The sequence below is a fragment of the Lichenostomus cassidix genome, chromosome 3, assembly GCF_008360975.1.
Source record: "Lichenostomus cassidix isolate B80296 chromosome 3, HeHo_3.0, whole genome shotgun sequence".
NCBI classification, from domain to species: Eukaryota; Metazoa; Chordata; class Aves; order Passeriformes; family Meliphagidae; genus Lichenostomus; species Lichenostomus cassidix.
Genome location: NC_139483.1, coordinates 66,950,848 through 66,967,304, shown reverse-complemented (window position 1 = coordinate 66,967,304; position 16,457 = coordinate 66,950,848). Strand labels below are relative to the sequence as shown.

Here is a 16,457-nt window from a genome sequence, read left to right as displayed (position 1 = left end):
CATAAAATTGAAAGATCAAATTCTACCTTCATACACAAACACTTAATTTTTACCAAATTTGAAGGAATGATAGGCACTACGGTGTTCCAAAGTATGCAATTTTTGAATCCCTTTTTTCTCCCGAGATACATGTAATAAAAATACAGTTAAAGCTGGTTTTCATTTTGCTATGATATTTCTCAGTACTTACCAAAACAAATAAGAAATGAGGAGAACAAATTGTTCTCAGATACTAAAGAACAACAAGTTACCACTAGTCTGAACAAAATTCTTCATTAGTAAGTGGACTTCTGATGGTAGTCGTAATCTTTCAGAATCTTTTTCCTTCAAGTCATTTTAAAAACATACATTTTTAAACTAAGTTCTTCACTTAAAAATTCACATTTATTTCCCTCTCAACTCAAAAGAAGGCAAAACAAAGTTATATCAGAACAAGGTATTACTATTACCTGGAAAGAATGAAAAGAAAATTATTATTTTAAAAGCTTCTTTAAAAGGCTCAGATCTGAATAAACTTCCATTTTTGCACACTTTAAAGAAAATGTTTAGATAATCTTTAGGCTACTTAGTTTTAGGAAAATAAAATACCTGTTGAGTAGTAATGTCAGTAAAAATACTTTCATTTATTTATGTACACTTACTGCAATCTCTCTACAGGCCGACATGGATATCCCTGTACCTTCAATTTGCTTCAGTGCATACTCCTTTTCATCTTTTCTGTATACACATGGAAAAAAAAAAGAGAAAGAAAAATATATTTAGCTCTGACTTACATTACACCAATCAATACAAGTATAATGATGAAACACTTTAATTTGGTCTGTATCAAGAAGCTCAAAAGCCAATCTGCTTTTATACATAAATTACACTTTGATATGAAAAGCAAGTTTTCTTTAAACAAAGATCTTGCATTTCCCAAACAAAACTTCTTCATAAAGAAACTTGGTTAACCTATATCCATTTCTCTATGAAAACAGACATAATATCTGCAGATAACTGCAAACAGAATTTTGGAGGACACTTTCACTGAAATTCCCGGATGCTGTCTACTACTGTGAAAACACTGCAGTTGTATCCCATGCTTGGAAAACTCTCCTAGAAATATCTGGGAATGGCAAGTGTCTTTCTTGAATTTATAAGCCACTTTCAATGCACTTTTATTTCTGAATAAGAATTACTATTTTAAAATAATTACACAATCAACACTGACTACTGACAAATCCCTACACAGCACATGAAACTGCGTGCTCTGATGCACAAAGCCAGAATACATGAAAATGTTCAGCCCAAACACTGTGCTATCCTTTTAAATAATCACAGTTTGAAGTGATTTGGAGGGACCACCAAAAAAACAAGAAAATCAGGTAAAATCTCGAAGCTCTCATGATATAACAGAACAGGCCCACGGCATGGTTTTTTAGGATTCAGCTGTCACTGACAGATGCCAATAGGCATCGATGCCCACAGTGTTCATGTCCCTTTGCAGACTCACCAGTTACAATCCAACAACCCACATGCCCCTATCCACATTCCCCATGGCATTGCTGGTAGACCTCAGTCTGCCCTTCTTCTAGTCCCAAACCATTTTGTTTTGCCACTGAAAGATTATTAACTTGCACTTGTTTCAGCCTCTCTGGCTTTGAACTCCAAGCCTGCATCCTGCCAGCTTCAGCCAGTTTCCCATCTTCCTCCAGACACTCTCCCTCCAAATGGTCTGAGAAGTGGCTGAGTGGAAAAATGCAGGGACAGGATTAGATAACTAGGAATAATGGCCATCTACACATATTCTAAGTAACTACATGCAACCATAATTCTCAGTAATTTTCAGTAGCAGCTAAACCCTCAATGCATATCTATAGTTAACACTGAGCTACCTTTTTGAAACAGAATGTTTACAAGAAAAATTCCAGATGTTTTCCAACTACACATGAAAACACATGTAACTTCACAGGTAATAAGATCCCACCTTATCTCACAAAAATTGTTTCTGATTTCATTAATTAGTCCAAATTTCAAACAATAAATAATAAATGCCCATCCCCTTTTATATATGGTCCTGCTATTTATGCAGAGGATTTCCATACACTGCAAAGCTTTAACTCCATTAACTCAGGTCACTTACAGAGATTGTGGAGACAAAATTACATTGTCTGCAGGAGCAAAACCAACTCTGGACATATAAAATTGATCATGGCTTTTAAACTATGGTTATGTTTAAACTATGAAGCCCAAACAATCCCATGCACAACTATCAGCTGGAAACCGAAAGCAATGCAGTCACCACAGCACTGCACCACATCTTGGTTTTGGCACATCTACTGAAACAGGCACAGGACCACACTGATATGGCCATCCTTGAACTAGTTCTACATGCAAAGCATTGCATCCAGTGACTCAGACCTTCACAGGCTGAAGGTCACTGCAGAGACCAGGCATTACACTTGGCACACACTGCTTCCAGCAACACTGCTGAAAGCCATGGCCACGGCGAGGCTGTCAGCACTTGACAGACAGCCACTCCATGCAGGATTTTAAGATACAAACGAGAAACTATGAAAGGTGTTTAAAAAAAAAAAGCCAAAAAATCCAACAGCTTAAGGTATTACGGCATGTGGGAAAAGAACGCAGTTTTACTGAACTGCAACCCAGATAGTTCTATAACACTAGGTTTTGTAAAAAATGAGTAAAAATAGGGATAATGAAATGCTAATCTATAATAAATGGGTGGCAAGGATAAAGAACTCCAAAGAGATCATATTGTAGAACTGGCTTTTTTTTTTTTTAACCAACAGCTTTGGAACCATAAACACACCCTCCTTTAAATACTAGTTACTTGCTTTGGCAGAAATGCAAGTCTATACAAATACTTTTCCAAAGTTAACTGTTCTTATTATGCAAACATAATAGCTGATTAAAGCACTTTCCAAAAGATCTCCATCAAGTGGTATTTTAGCTAATAATATTTCCCATTCAAGATAATTTGAGAAAGAAATAAATGTATTCAAAACTTCAATAGCAAGTCAGCCAATGCAATCTGATGAAACACACAATTCTGGTTATTCAATGAAGTGTCCAAAGAAAAGAACGCATAGGTACTTTATTAGTTATTTCCCCACTTGTAAGAATTCAATAAATAATATCAAATGGTGTGTGTGATAGGTAAGTACACTGTTCAACTCCCTAAAGACCAATGCTTTCATGAAACACTTGAGACGGGGGAAGTATTTATATTTCATTTCAGAAAAACTCTAGTGAACCCTGAACACATTTCAAGAAATTGTATGGAATTACACAGCAGGAAAGTTTTTATAAATCCTTTTCTGACAGATCCTATGTCAGTACATTTTTTACTGGAGCAAAGCAAGCGTGATTAAGTTAACACCAAATCCAAACAACCACAACAAACTACACAGCTCTGGTATGAGGCAAAAGGCACCCTTGCCAGGGATAGCCAAGCAGAAAGCAAGGTCTTTGCCCACTACCATTTTCATCTGGTTCACAGAAATACTGTCTCAGGAACAGGCTAACTAACTTGAAAGTCTTAATCTCCAGCTGTGTGGGGTTTTGTCTGAGGTGAGGAACAGAGTGGCACAGGTCAAGGTTTAATCAAGCAGGTTCTATCAAACAGCCATCCTAGGCCAACAGCGGCAATGTGTTCACTATTCTGAGCAAAAAGCATAGCAAAGCAGAACGCAAAGGAAACCCATGCTTTAGGAGGCTGTGAGTTAATTTTTATTAAAGCTTTTGAAAACTGATGCAGAAGTAGTTGCCTGATAAAATGAGCACCACATCACACCATCCAAGGCTTCTCCACACTTCAAGCTCCCTTATCCAAAATTAGGGTTAAAGACTAAAATCAGCATTGCTTCTAGTTTCAGAAATATTACAATTCATGCTATTCTAAGGGAGATTAACTTTTTACAAAAATGACACTGCCGATATGAGATACTGCCCTCCTGAAAGCTTCCCAATTGGTATTTCAGAGTGCTATGGGCAGCACCCGAACATCAGGGTCCTTATGCATACTAGCAAGTATTGAGAACACCTCTCCACTATAAAAACTTGGTCTTCAAGATCAAGTTTTTCTCCCTCACCAATAAACAAGCCAATCTGCAATCCTTAAGTTTACTGTTAATATTTTAACTTGTACCATGCAAAGGAAAACTGTGTCCTCTTGCCCCAAAAAATTGTATTCAGTGGTTGATGTCCAGCTTCAGTATTCAACATAGAAAATGAAAATTTGATTACTACTTTTTCTGGGTAACACCTTCAGTTTCCGTTTTCCAAGTGCTTTGGAAAGAATGAAGTACCAGATCCACTTTAGAAGAAAACAGTTCAGAAGATTTAGAATAATTACAGCATTTCAAAGGAGCTACACTGTCTTAACTGTTGCAATTGTACTTCAGAAGCCTCCCATCATACGAGAAACTACTTTACAAAAAATGAATGGAAAACTAGAAACAACTTGCCCAGGACCATAAGAAAAATAGGAGGATTTGAAAATAGTGCATGGTTCAAACAATTGTTTTACCCCTATTATTCAAATTTGAAAACTTTCAGTGATGGTCTCTCTTGAATTCACAGATAATTTAACATACATCCCAGCTTCAGAATCAATTATCCACATCAAGCAACTGGCTGGAAAGACTGCATTCACTCTGAAGCTAGAACTGTGACGATCACATCAGTTAATATTGATATTATCATTACAGTATATACCAATAATAGCTGCCTTAAACTAAGTGCACAATACCATAAATAAATAATAATTAAAGTGCACATTTTCTTAAGCAAAACAAGTACACCATAAAACCATTACCAGACTAGCTAGAAAAAAAGTAATAGAAAACAGTTACAATTCATCCTTGTAACAACACTAATGGAATTTAAGTACTGGTGGCTTTGTAGGACAAAGCCTGGGAACACTATGAAGTTCACTGTCCTTCACAGTACTGCCTGGAACACAATGCCCCTACAGGTATTTGGTTACGCTCTGATCACATTGTTTAATTGCTGCCAGACAGCATTAAGTTAATCACTCAGCAGGAGATCACAAAGAGTTGAAAACTTTTTTCCCCTCTGAGAAAAGGCAAAACCATGACAATGAAGTGCAACTAGAAACTAACTGAAAACCTCATCTGGAACACAGCAGCCAAGCCACTAAATCGACCATCTTCAGCACTGGTTGCCATACACAAGCCGCTCATGGATTTAATCCTATACATAGCACATGGCTGTAGCCTTTTACAAAGGTAATAGTACCAGAAAAGATGTCTATGACTGACTGGAAAAAGGGACCTAATCCTTTCCAAAATGTGATGAGTTCTTAAGCTTCTGTGTTTTTATGGATATAGAAGCAGTCACTAAGCCAAAAGAACTACAAGATTAAAAAAAAAAAAATCAACACATTGTGCACCCTTGAAGACGACACCTTCTTCAGCAGACTAGGAAAGTAATTTTCTTTTATCATTATCCTCCAAACGTATCAAGCCTTATCCAATCAGCAGCTCAGCCAGCTTTTCATCCACGTGGCAACCAGTCACAAATTACAGAAGCTGTGAATCTACAGGTTGATCTTTATTTCCAGCCAGCAGTATACATGTTTAATTTCAATGCACTTACATTAGTTTGTTTTGAGACCCACATATGAAACTCAAAATGTAAAACAGTAAGGATGGTAAGCAGAAATTTGAAAAGAAATCCATGATCACATCAGCCCTTTAAAAGGTTTGTCTTTCTTCACCTTCACAGGCAGCAGCTATGACTTCACAACGGCTACAGACTCTTCCTACAACCCAGACCCAGACAAGTTCAATACAACATGAACTACAACTGGCTGGTTTTGGCCATGAAATGATGGATGAGACCAGGAGGCATTTACCTCATTCTATTACTGTAAAGAGTTTCAGTAGTGTCTGTGGACTGCATAGCTGGCCTCCCTGCTGATGCATCCCTCAGAGGTTTGGTGGGAACTTCTCAGTGTTGCAAACAGATCACACATGTTGGTCACAGGAAAGGACTTCTCACACAGAAAGAGCAGACATGTATGCCACCTGGACCTGGGCCTTCCTCTTAGTGGCAGTGTTGCAAAATGTGGAATATGTAAAATTTTCTTAAGGAAGGATGTTCTTTAATGTTTGATCTTTGTATACTTTCAAGCCTAATCAACAAGAAAGGAGATTTAATCAGTGAAACAGAGAGCAGCCAATAAGCTCTAAGTGATGTCTGGGTGTTCAAAAGGTAAATTATTTGTTGGTAGAATTGCCTTATTAAGCTTTAGAGCATGACAGGTTTCAGTGATCTCATGCCTAGAGGGAGGTTAACAAAGTTGGGAATAATGATGTACCACTGACTGCAGACACAAAGAATGCAGAATTTATGGGTCACAAGGACATTGGGAAGAACTCCCAAGATAAGGAAGAAACTAATAAACTCAACCCAGCATGTGTGCTGAATCAGCTCTGACTGGGTAAAAGGTAAATCTGCAGGAGCAGATCACAAGCACTAATGGACCACCAACCCAAAAACCCATCGGCCCAAAAGAAGAGAAACACCATGGGACTAATTAGCATAAGAAGCAAGAGAATCATTAACCAGTAGAAAGTAGAACACTAATTAATACAAGAACTATGTAACTTGTAGCCAAGAACACCAATTCGTTTGTTTGCTGACATGTATATACAGTAAAAGGGTTTCATAGCTGTTGTGCTTGATTTGTGGAATTCCACTGAGCATCCAGGCTTGCAGAACTCTGAAATAAAATAATCAATGCCTCTCTCGAATGTGTAGTTATTTGCATGTTGCACACCGGGTAACAAATCAGATTTTTGTGAAACCAACCTCCCCTGCTGGGGAGGTTGGTTTCACACAGCAGGGTGTGAAACCAACCTCCCCAGCAGGCAATAACTATTCAATCTTTAAAAGCTGAGCTTGTATCTTACCTGAAACATCTACAAGTAAGCTTGAGGAGTGGGAACAATGCAACAAACTTACATCAAACAGAACAGTCTCTACCAGACAATATTAAAAAGAACTAGAGTGAAAAGAGAATCTCCAAGGCTGATCCAGGTAAACCAAAGGAAAAAGATTTTTGGAATGGAAACAATATGTTACATTAGATACTGCATTTCTGATTTTTTTTTTTTTGGGTGTCTCGAGTCCCTGTAATCTCAATTTTCAAAAAGGGGCTTAAATGCTTCTCAGCTCACTGGTGCCATTGCCTCATGATACCCACTGGACTCCACTAGTTCTCCCTCCAAACACCAGATGACACCAGATAGCTCAGTGCATGCATACAATAACACAAGAAGGCAGCACTTTTTTCTGTCTTCTGCTACCTCCAACTCTTTAGGTCTACCCATCAAGCCCTTCTGGAACAACCTATGAACACGTCCAAAAAGCAGAAGTTTGTGTGTCATTTTAGATGTTACTCTTCTCAAAATGCAACAACAGCAAATCCATGAACACTGTATAGTTTCCTACTTCATTTTCCAATAATTTTATAGACTTGTCAATGTCAGGTGGCATAAATGCATGCCAAAAGAAGGCTAACTCAGGAACCATAATACAATCTGTGAGGTTTTTAAAGTAATTACTTCTTTTTCTTGGTTGGTTGGCAAAAAAAAAACTTTCAAGAAAATAGAACGTTTTTTGTTGAAATTAGCTTTGTAAACTTAAGTCTACTATAAATTGGCAGAGACATTCAAATACAGAGCAACTGATTACTACCATTAGCCTTTTTAAAAAGATATCTGACTTTCGTGACATACACTACTGAGAAACAGGCAGCAGAACAGTTTTACACACACCTTAGCCTGCTGAAAAATCTGCCATGTTCCAGTCATACTAAAAGAGTTCATATTGAAAGTACCAACAGCACCAGATCATTAATAGACATTCTGTGTATCATAGCACCCTATGAGAAATTGAAACAGATTTTGCTTTATAATCTATAGAACATCCCCAGTCTTATCTCTAAACCACACTGCTGATATAGCTACCCTTCTTGTTTATTCCCCTGTAAACCAGTTTATGGACTCAGGAAGAAATGTGCATATTAAAGAACAAGGCAAGTTCTTAAAGTAATGCTAAGCTATTTGTCATTAAACACAATACCCTTGATATTGCTTGCTTCCACAGAGCCTCACAAAAGATGCCAAATACCTGTAAACCCCCCACAATCTTCAGCTAACATAGATGTTGAGTTCTTTATGCATGCATAGACAGCTGATTAAAAGGACAAGAAGTGAATCTGAGCACTGATAATGTTTTCTGTTATTAAAAAAAAGATGACTTTTCCCAGCTATGATTTCACTAGACTGGGAGTGGGGAATAGAGGTCTCTTAATATCAATGTGAGGAGAGTGGAACTATTCCAGCACTATTACACATAACCTAACTATATCCTCTTCTCTTTATTCCAGTAGTTTCTAATGCAGAAATTAAAAAACAAATCTTTGTAGCACAGATATCTTCTAACTGTTAACAACAATTTCAGATTATTTCACATCACAGATAGTCTTTAAGATCTCTGTAATACCAGACCACTAGAAATCTTACTAACCTGAATCTATTAAAATTTAGCCTTTATACTATGATAATAAAACTTTGTATTTGCAAAGAAAGAGAGCACAACTTCAGTTGCTCCCACACTCCAAATTTATTGGCGAAAATTCAGAGACCTCAACCAGCTACAGGGTTGTTGCTTTTGCTAAAATTAGACTGATTCCAAAGTATCTGGAGTGACTGAGAACTGTGAATTTCATACAAGTACATTCATAGCAGATTGGGGTAAGCAGACTTGACAGCCTGTTTGTAAGGGTAAAAACTGAAGCGTTCACATTAAACCCTGAAGGCTGTAAAATTATTCTGCTGTTCCAGGTAGCTTCTTCCAGCATTTACTATATTTAAGCAGAGGATAGAGCTGCACATGATTTTATTTCTTTACTGACAGGCTTGATTACAGATAATTACTAGATTTAGGAAATACCTCCCTTCCTGAAAGGATACCGTGCATGAGGATTTGCTACCTTAAAACGAGGAACAGCAGCAGCAAGGAGGAAAATACCTTTGAAATAAAGAGGAAACAAATTTTTATTTGTCCATGAATTACATACCAAGGCCACAGACACAGGGTCTTAACACTATGCCTAAAATAATCTGCCATTTGTTTCATAAAACCACTTAAGAAGAATGCTTGTGACTAACTATAAATGTGAAGAAATGAGCTGTCTGGTTTGGGAATTTTATAAATACAGATCCTAAAACCATACTGTAACTACACAGTCCAGCTTCATGTGCCTCATGTCTCTTTCTCTGAAGGGCTGAATTTGGCTAAATACTGCAACTTCGACAGGTAGAAAATTACTATTAAGTCACCAAATAGTATGAAGCCTTTATTTCTTCAGGGTCTTTTTTGGCAAGAACGTATTTGAAATACCAGGTGCAGATTTTTTTTCTAAATCCCTGTATTAGGTTCACCTGTAGCAGAATAAACAAAATTATTGACTCAATGTAAAACCTATCAGAAGGACAATGGCCTAAAAGCTGCTCAATTTTCCTTTTCTGACTCATGACATAATCAAATGCTTCCCCTAAAGCATGTGAAAGCCCAGATTTATCAGAGACCTACCACAAACTTTCTGTTCTTTTCCTTCGGACTTCCTAACTCAAACCATCTACAGTAAAATTTTCAATTCTCAAAACCAGACCTATATGAGAGCTTACTAAGACAATGTGGATGTAATTCTTCGGTGGCAAATTAGCCTTTAGACATAAAAGCTGCACCCAGATCATGAATAAGAAGCAAGACCCAAATTCCATACGAGCAGAGTGGGGCAGAGTGAGACAGAGAACATTTGTTACAGTTGGAAAGTTGCAAAGTTGAAACAATACCCTCACAAGAAGGTATAAGGATTGGAATGAAACTCCACAAAGTCACCACAAGGTCTAATTTAATTCAGTCTGAAATGTAAAAAAAAAAAATTAATTTTGCATGATTTTTTTTTTAATGGAGCATCTCCACTTTTTTTCCTCACTTCAATGTCAGGGGATTAGCTTTTCTTGAAAATAGAGGTCTTAACTCCAGCCACTGAGAGAACCTTGCTACTTCTCAACAACAAGCATTTTTAGTCAGCTATCATAGTATCTGTTCCTGGGGAAAGGGAGGAGCATTCTGCTTCCTTTGAATTTTAAAACTGCATGTCCCATAGTCAGAATAAGCTTCTCTCACAATCTGAGGTTTAAGAACATTGCTTGATGAAGTTTTAAGCTGTTTTTTCCCCACCACTGAAGTCACGCTAAAAGTAGAATAAATGGCATTCAACTTCTAACTGGTCTTTTGGTTGTTCTGAAGGTCAAATTAAATTTGGCCATTTGTCTGCCTCTGTTTCTCATTTGAAGCATGACAGAACTAGGCAAAGGAACAACTGGTTATCCAGTACAATGACTGGTTTTAATCAAAAGATATGAACATAAGCTAACTTGGAAGTCTACAATGCCCTTGAGAACAAGACAACAACTGATACAGAAACTGTTTCAGGAATAGACACATTCAAACACATGAGCTGACACCCACTGTCAGCTGCACTGACGATAATTAACCCAAGCAACAAACAGTGTTTTTGAATGTGCAAGGTGGTAAATCTTAGCATGAATACATGATAATTCATGGAGTATTAACACAGGTGGGAACTTTCTCTGAATTTGCAGAATTTGTGACTTAGAAGAAATATCTCTCTCAAAACAATCGACTTCAGAGCCAAACATGCTGCTAGAAATGTCATGCATGAGTGGCCTTTGTATCTCTTCAGGCTCTCAGGCCCCACAGCATTCCCAATGAGGTGGGAAAGTCAAGGACAATCGCAGCCAGAGCAGAATACCAGCATTACCTGAGTGACTGCTTTCAAGTGCTCTAATAAAGACAGCAAAAGAAAGGAGGGACAAAAGAGGCAGAAAACCTTCTGGCCACATAAAAAGAATTGATTCTTCTCTGAACTAATGCATGAGGAAAGCAGGTACATTGCTTCAAAACAGTGAAGCATACCTCCAGATGTAGTTTCCATTCCAGCACATTTAGCTTCTGCCTCCAAGTCAATTGCCTATAACTCTTATTTTCACTTGACTGCAAAAAGAAATCAATAGCATTTTCTACTTAAGTCAGCACAGAGTGAACAAAAAACATAACCACAACACATGCGAGGCCCACTTTATGGGAATGCATGTTTAAAGCCACACTGAATCAGACTGTGCCCAGGTCATATCTGCGCTTTTATTTAGCACAGAAACCTGATACTTAACTGAGCCACCTGACACTCTCTGCACACACCTATGGCCATTGCTCTGCCTATTGGAAAGCCTGTTGTCAGTGAAGTTTCATCTACAAGATGAACAACTAGAATATTTCAGGATCATGAATTTTGCAGAAAACAGATGACAACTGAGGGAGAAACAAGCAGTTATACAGCAGCCTCATTTGAAAATATTGTTTTAAAGATTGCTAATCCCAGGAAAGATAGAAGCAAACATTAATAATGCCCTTCAGTAATCTCACCTCCTTCAATCTTTCTCACAACCAGAAAAGTCAGTTCTGCTTTCCAAAAAAGTGAAATTAAATAAATAATAAACCCCCATCACAACACACCAACCAAAAAACCCAACCCACACTTACAGCAAACTATTTTGTAAAGGTCAGTTGACACTATCCCTACAACATTTCTTCCCTCTCAGTCTTACTAGGTACACCGATATTTCATAAACTGTCTCAAACAAAATCCCAGCACTAAATAAAAGGACTGTGCTCCCACAGAAGAGTCCAAGAAAATACCAATAAAAAATTCAGATATAGAAGTGGCAGCTGAATTAAAAACTTTCCCTAGATTTTGTTAACAATAATAAATTTTGATTAAAAATATTTCTGCACATTTTTCTTCTTGAATCTGTTGAGACAGTGAACTTCACAAGAGGTATAATAATTTCTAATATCATCACAACTAGCATTGTTATCTGTCAGTCATCTAACTTCTGGTCAAGCAAACCATGTAAACCAAGCTCTCAGACTTGGGAGGTCTTTTTATAAACCTATATTATTTAGAAAACACGAAACTCAAGTCAAGTCACTGCAATAAATTTCTTGTATTTATTACACAAGTAGAAACTGTTATTCATTTCCTAAAGTCACATACTAAGTTAGCCAATTTATTCTAAAAGCAGTTGTCCTGGACCAGTTTCAACATTCCTTCAAGCAAATGCACTATTATTGAAACAAATAAATCTTTTTTAAGTTCTAACACTGCGTTTCAGTTTAAAAAAAAAAAATTTAAAAAAATAGAAATTGCTGTGTATGTCAGTTCTCAAATGCCAGCAATGACACCCAAGGAACGACACATTCTTTGGAAGCAGAATGTAAGAGCTGCCAATCACTGCTGCTAACAACCCCTTCCCGATCACACGCATAGGCCATACCTTCTCCTGGACTGAACAGAAACCAGCAGCAAGCACACATAAACAGTGTCACTTCACAGTACAGAACCCAGTACTTAAAAACAGAGGAGAAAGATGCCTTCTGACCCAAGTCTATGCAAATCATGAGCTTAATTAGGGCCACAGAAGAGGGAAACAGCATTTCAGTAGGTATTTTCAAAACATGGGGAAATTTAATGTTATTGGCAAATCTCTAGTGCAATTTGGTTAGGATAATCCACAGAAATTTTGGTTACTTGTGCAAACACATCTACACCATTACGAAGTGCAGCAATTTCTGGGGCTTGGGGTTTTTTCTGATTTTTTGGTTTCTTTTTAAATCATACATAATGTGAAAATACATTTATGAAAAAATCCTCTATGCTTCTACCTACAATATAACATGTTAGATTGGATGACCCAGAAATACAACAACATATTAAATTGTTATGTCAAGCAGTTCACACAAGAAGTATTTTGTTTCTGACCTAGTCCCTGATCTATCTGTCTTGCTTTGCATCCTCTTACCAAGCGAGGGGCATTAAAGAATCTCTTCTTCCCCTTCAAGCTCTTACTTCCTTTTCTTGCAGCACTACTGGAAAACTCTGAACCCCCTCACTCAGTAACAGGAAGCTTCTTGCCCTCTTCATTTATTTAAAAACAAAACTAAACTTTAGGGGCTTTTCCTTCACATCTTATGGGCTAATTTATGTTCAACTCTTCCTCTGCAAGCTTAGTAAAAACTGTCATCTGCTTCTCTCAAACACAGCCTCTTCTACATCTTACTGATGCCCTTTCTTCCTCAAGCTCCTACTGCCACCACACCACCTTTGTGTTCGCCACAGGAGTAGATGGAACATCAGCCAAATGTTGTTTGCTTTCTGAAAGGTGATGATGGGCTTTACAGCTCATTTCTGCACTTAGTTTCAGGGAGAGTTACAGAGGAAACAACAAAACAGCCATGGGAGAGACCATATGCAAGAGTCTGTGGGATGCACTAAAAATTACTCATCACCAATTGCACTATCATCTTGGGCAGGAAGCAAAGCCACGGTGTAGTTGCAACAGCAGTTCTCATTAAGGCACAGATATGAAGTACTAATTACCCTTTCTAGACCGGGGACTTTTCTATTAGAATGCATTGCAGACAACTAGTTAGACAGGTTTGGTTTAGCTCTGCTGCTCCTCACACATAGTGAGATCATTCAGTGGTTAATATTTTCAGGATTTGCAGGTAAATCTAGTATTTAGGTTTTCTTAGTTTTTGAGAGAATTTAGCAAGGCATAAACATCTTCAGCCATTCTACCTTCTTCGAGTAAGAGGTTTCATCAGGAAAAAAAATATAAAAGTGGGAAGCAAACCACAGCTTTTCAGATAGCATAACTGATAAGAGATTTTCCTTCAGCGAGAAGTAATTGTTCATTATCAAATACATTGTGTTCTGACTTTGGTCAATAATTCTGTGATTTAGCCTGTCACAGGTTTGTATTAGTAAATAGCAGCTACAGTTCAACAGTCAAATGACTTATGTTCAAGACAATGTCAAATAGGGGAAGTAAAAAATGTAAATATATAAATTATTATAGACTCTCAAGTATCTTACAAGTATCAGCTTGCATTGGTACATAATATTCCAGTTTCACATTCAAGAGAGTATAATCCTTGCCACATCAGTGAGTTGCCTCTCTTTTAAGAGTAAATGCAGCTGCAGTACATATGCACTTTTTCCCCTGTGATTTTACCACCAATATTGTTCATTTGCAGCATTTAGCCAACTTGGGTGCAAGTTTCCTCCCCTGAAACACTCCTGCTATGTAACTTAAGTTGTACAATATAAGAAGATGGGGAGAACAGTATACAAATTAATTGCCATACAAATAGTGATTTACGAGATCAAGCAAATTACCTTCACCTCTTCTCCACTTAGAGTTTTCTACCACCACAGTGACCTGAGCCACCACCGTGAGCAGATGCATCGTCTGAACAATGTAATGATATTTGCAGAAATCCCAAATACACCAAGTTGCCCCAGGAGAAATTCTGTTTTTCCAATGGAGCCATGCTTCACAGAAGGAGCTTTTTTCCTCTCTTAATCATTATTTTCCCACTTGTCCTTCAAACAAAAAAGATCCATCAAATAAAAAAAACTAAAACAAACAAAAGTTTACATGGCCAGAACCATAAGCAGCATACCTGCGTTAGATTACATAATTGCCTTGGCTATGTACTTCATCTTTCTTTCTCTTCCCATGCGCTACCTTTCATAGAACCATAGAATGGTTTGGGTTGAAAGGAATTTGAAATATCATCTAGTTCCACACCCCTACCATGTGCAGGGAAACCTTTTATTAGACCAGGTTTCTCAGAGCACCATCCAGCCTGGCCTTGAACACTGCCAGGAATGGGGCACTTGACCGTGCATCCACTTGACGTGGACTGGATGCTGTAAGTTAAGAACTTTACATTAATGATTCTTCACACATCAATGATTCTTCAGTCCAAGAAGGAAAACAGACTCTCCTCTTCAGTTACAAGCTTACAGTACTGAAAAATAGGGGAGAGAACAGGGAAATAATGTTTATGTTTCATTTGTCTTCCCCTTCCTATGCCTGTATTCCACAGTGATGTTTTTGGACCTGCATCACTGCTGCCCAGTTCTCGAAATGGAATTCCATATTTGGCAACTAAGGTGAAATCTGTTTTATACCAACTCTCTCATTTAAAAGTCACAGGTACAGTAACAAAGTAATCTGACGAGTTACAATTAGCAATTTCCTTTCTAAAAAAAAAAAAGTATATTAGTACAGTAGCATATAAATCACGCACACTTGCTTCAGCTGAAACACTGTACAGTACAGGGCAGTGCCAAACCTTTTATACTTGCCAAAGGATAACATGGCAGGAGGGTCTGCCAGGGCCGGCCCAGCTACTGAGCTGGCAGTGAGCCTGGGAGCTGCCCAGGGTACAAATCCAGGCCTTTCCACTGCCATCATTTCGAAAGCTGATCACTCTGTATTTCTGTCATTTCTCCAGTAACAAGATTAAAAAGCACATATTTCCTTTTTGAAAGGTGTTCTGAAACACACAGATTAAAATAAAATTACAAAACTTTTTTTCTTTCCAAGTAGCTATACAGGTAATATTTGTAATAACCTCTGTTGCCCAAATGCAGGTAGTGAGTCAAAGAAAAATAAAAAACAAAACAGCTGTAGATTGAGAAAAAGCAGCCAGCTCAATTGTTTGTTTACAGAAGAATAACGAGAAGCAGCAATAACTAGAACGGTTTTATTCACATGAAGATTTCAGCTTTTGCAAGTGCTGCATCTGCTGTCCCTGCTACAGAATGAAGAACAGAGTGGCCTATTTTCTGCTTGACTCAAGTATCCCACTATTCCTTGCGCTCCTGACTAACCAGCAGTGGTATCTTTTCAGCTTGCTGACTCATGCAAACATCCACCTGCAAGTGGACTGACATCCTGGTGAAGGAACAGAAATACTCAGTAGTGGCCTGGACTCAAAGACAGATCGTTTTGAAGGAGTAAAGTAACTAACTCAGGCACATACAACAAACAAAATTTCCAAACCTCACTCATCCTAAAACTTGCCTCTCATATGAGGAGGAGATACAAGAAGCGAAACAACTAAGCACAATATTGTAGCTTAAAACATGATCAAAGAAATGGCAATGAACATCATAACGGGAGGTAAGGCACGAAAAAACCTGTGTTTTCCTAACCATGACTGGAAAATCTGCATTCTTTGCTTTACTAGACAGACACTAATGTGTCAAAAAAAACACTTAGCAAAAGTCAACGTGATGCTTTGAAGCAGTACACAAACAAAACAATTGTAAGAGATTTTCCAGCTACATAAAGAGCTAAAAACTTAATATTGATGACTGAATTGCAATCCTAAGGCTTATATCATGATTTCCCCCATCAAAGTCACTGGTCCAGTTTTAGTGTATATGAAATAAAGCACTGGAAAGCTTATATAAA

At 37.7% G+C, this 16,457-nt stretch overlaps 1 protein-coding gene and 1 long non-coding RNA gene across 3 annotated transcripts in view; both read right to left on the bottom strand.

The window, feature by feature from the left end:
* The window catches only part of CDK19 (cyclin dependent kinase 19), a 119,912-nt gene that overhangs the window by 99,582 nt on the left and 3,873 nt on the right, over positions 1-16,457 (bottom strand). The window contains exon 2 of one of the 2 annotated variants that reach the window (XM_085056163.1): positions 642-717. The exons of the other annotated variant lie outside the window; for it this stretch is intronic. Coding sequence (XP_084912289.1) covers positions 642-717 — 76 coding nt within the window. The remainder of the gene's footprint in view (positions 1-641; positions 718-16,457) is intronic. 2 annotated transcript variants of the gene reach the window in all.
* LOC146439918 (uncharacterized) lies at positions 11,044-12,785 on the bottom strand. The gene is made up of 2 exons (XR_014851319.1): positions 12,462-12,785; positions 11,044-11,121 (listed from the first exon to the last, which is right to left on the bottom strand). It is a non-coding gene; the product is annotated as an uncharacterized LOC146439918 (long non-coding RNA).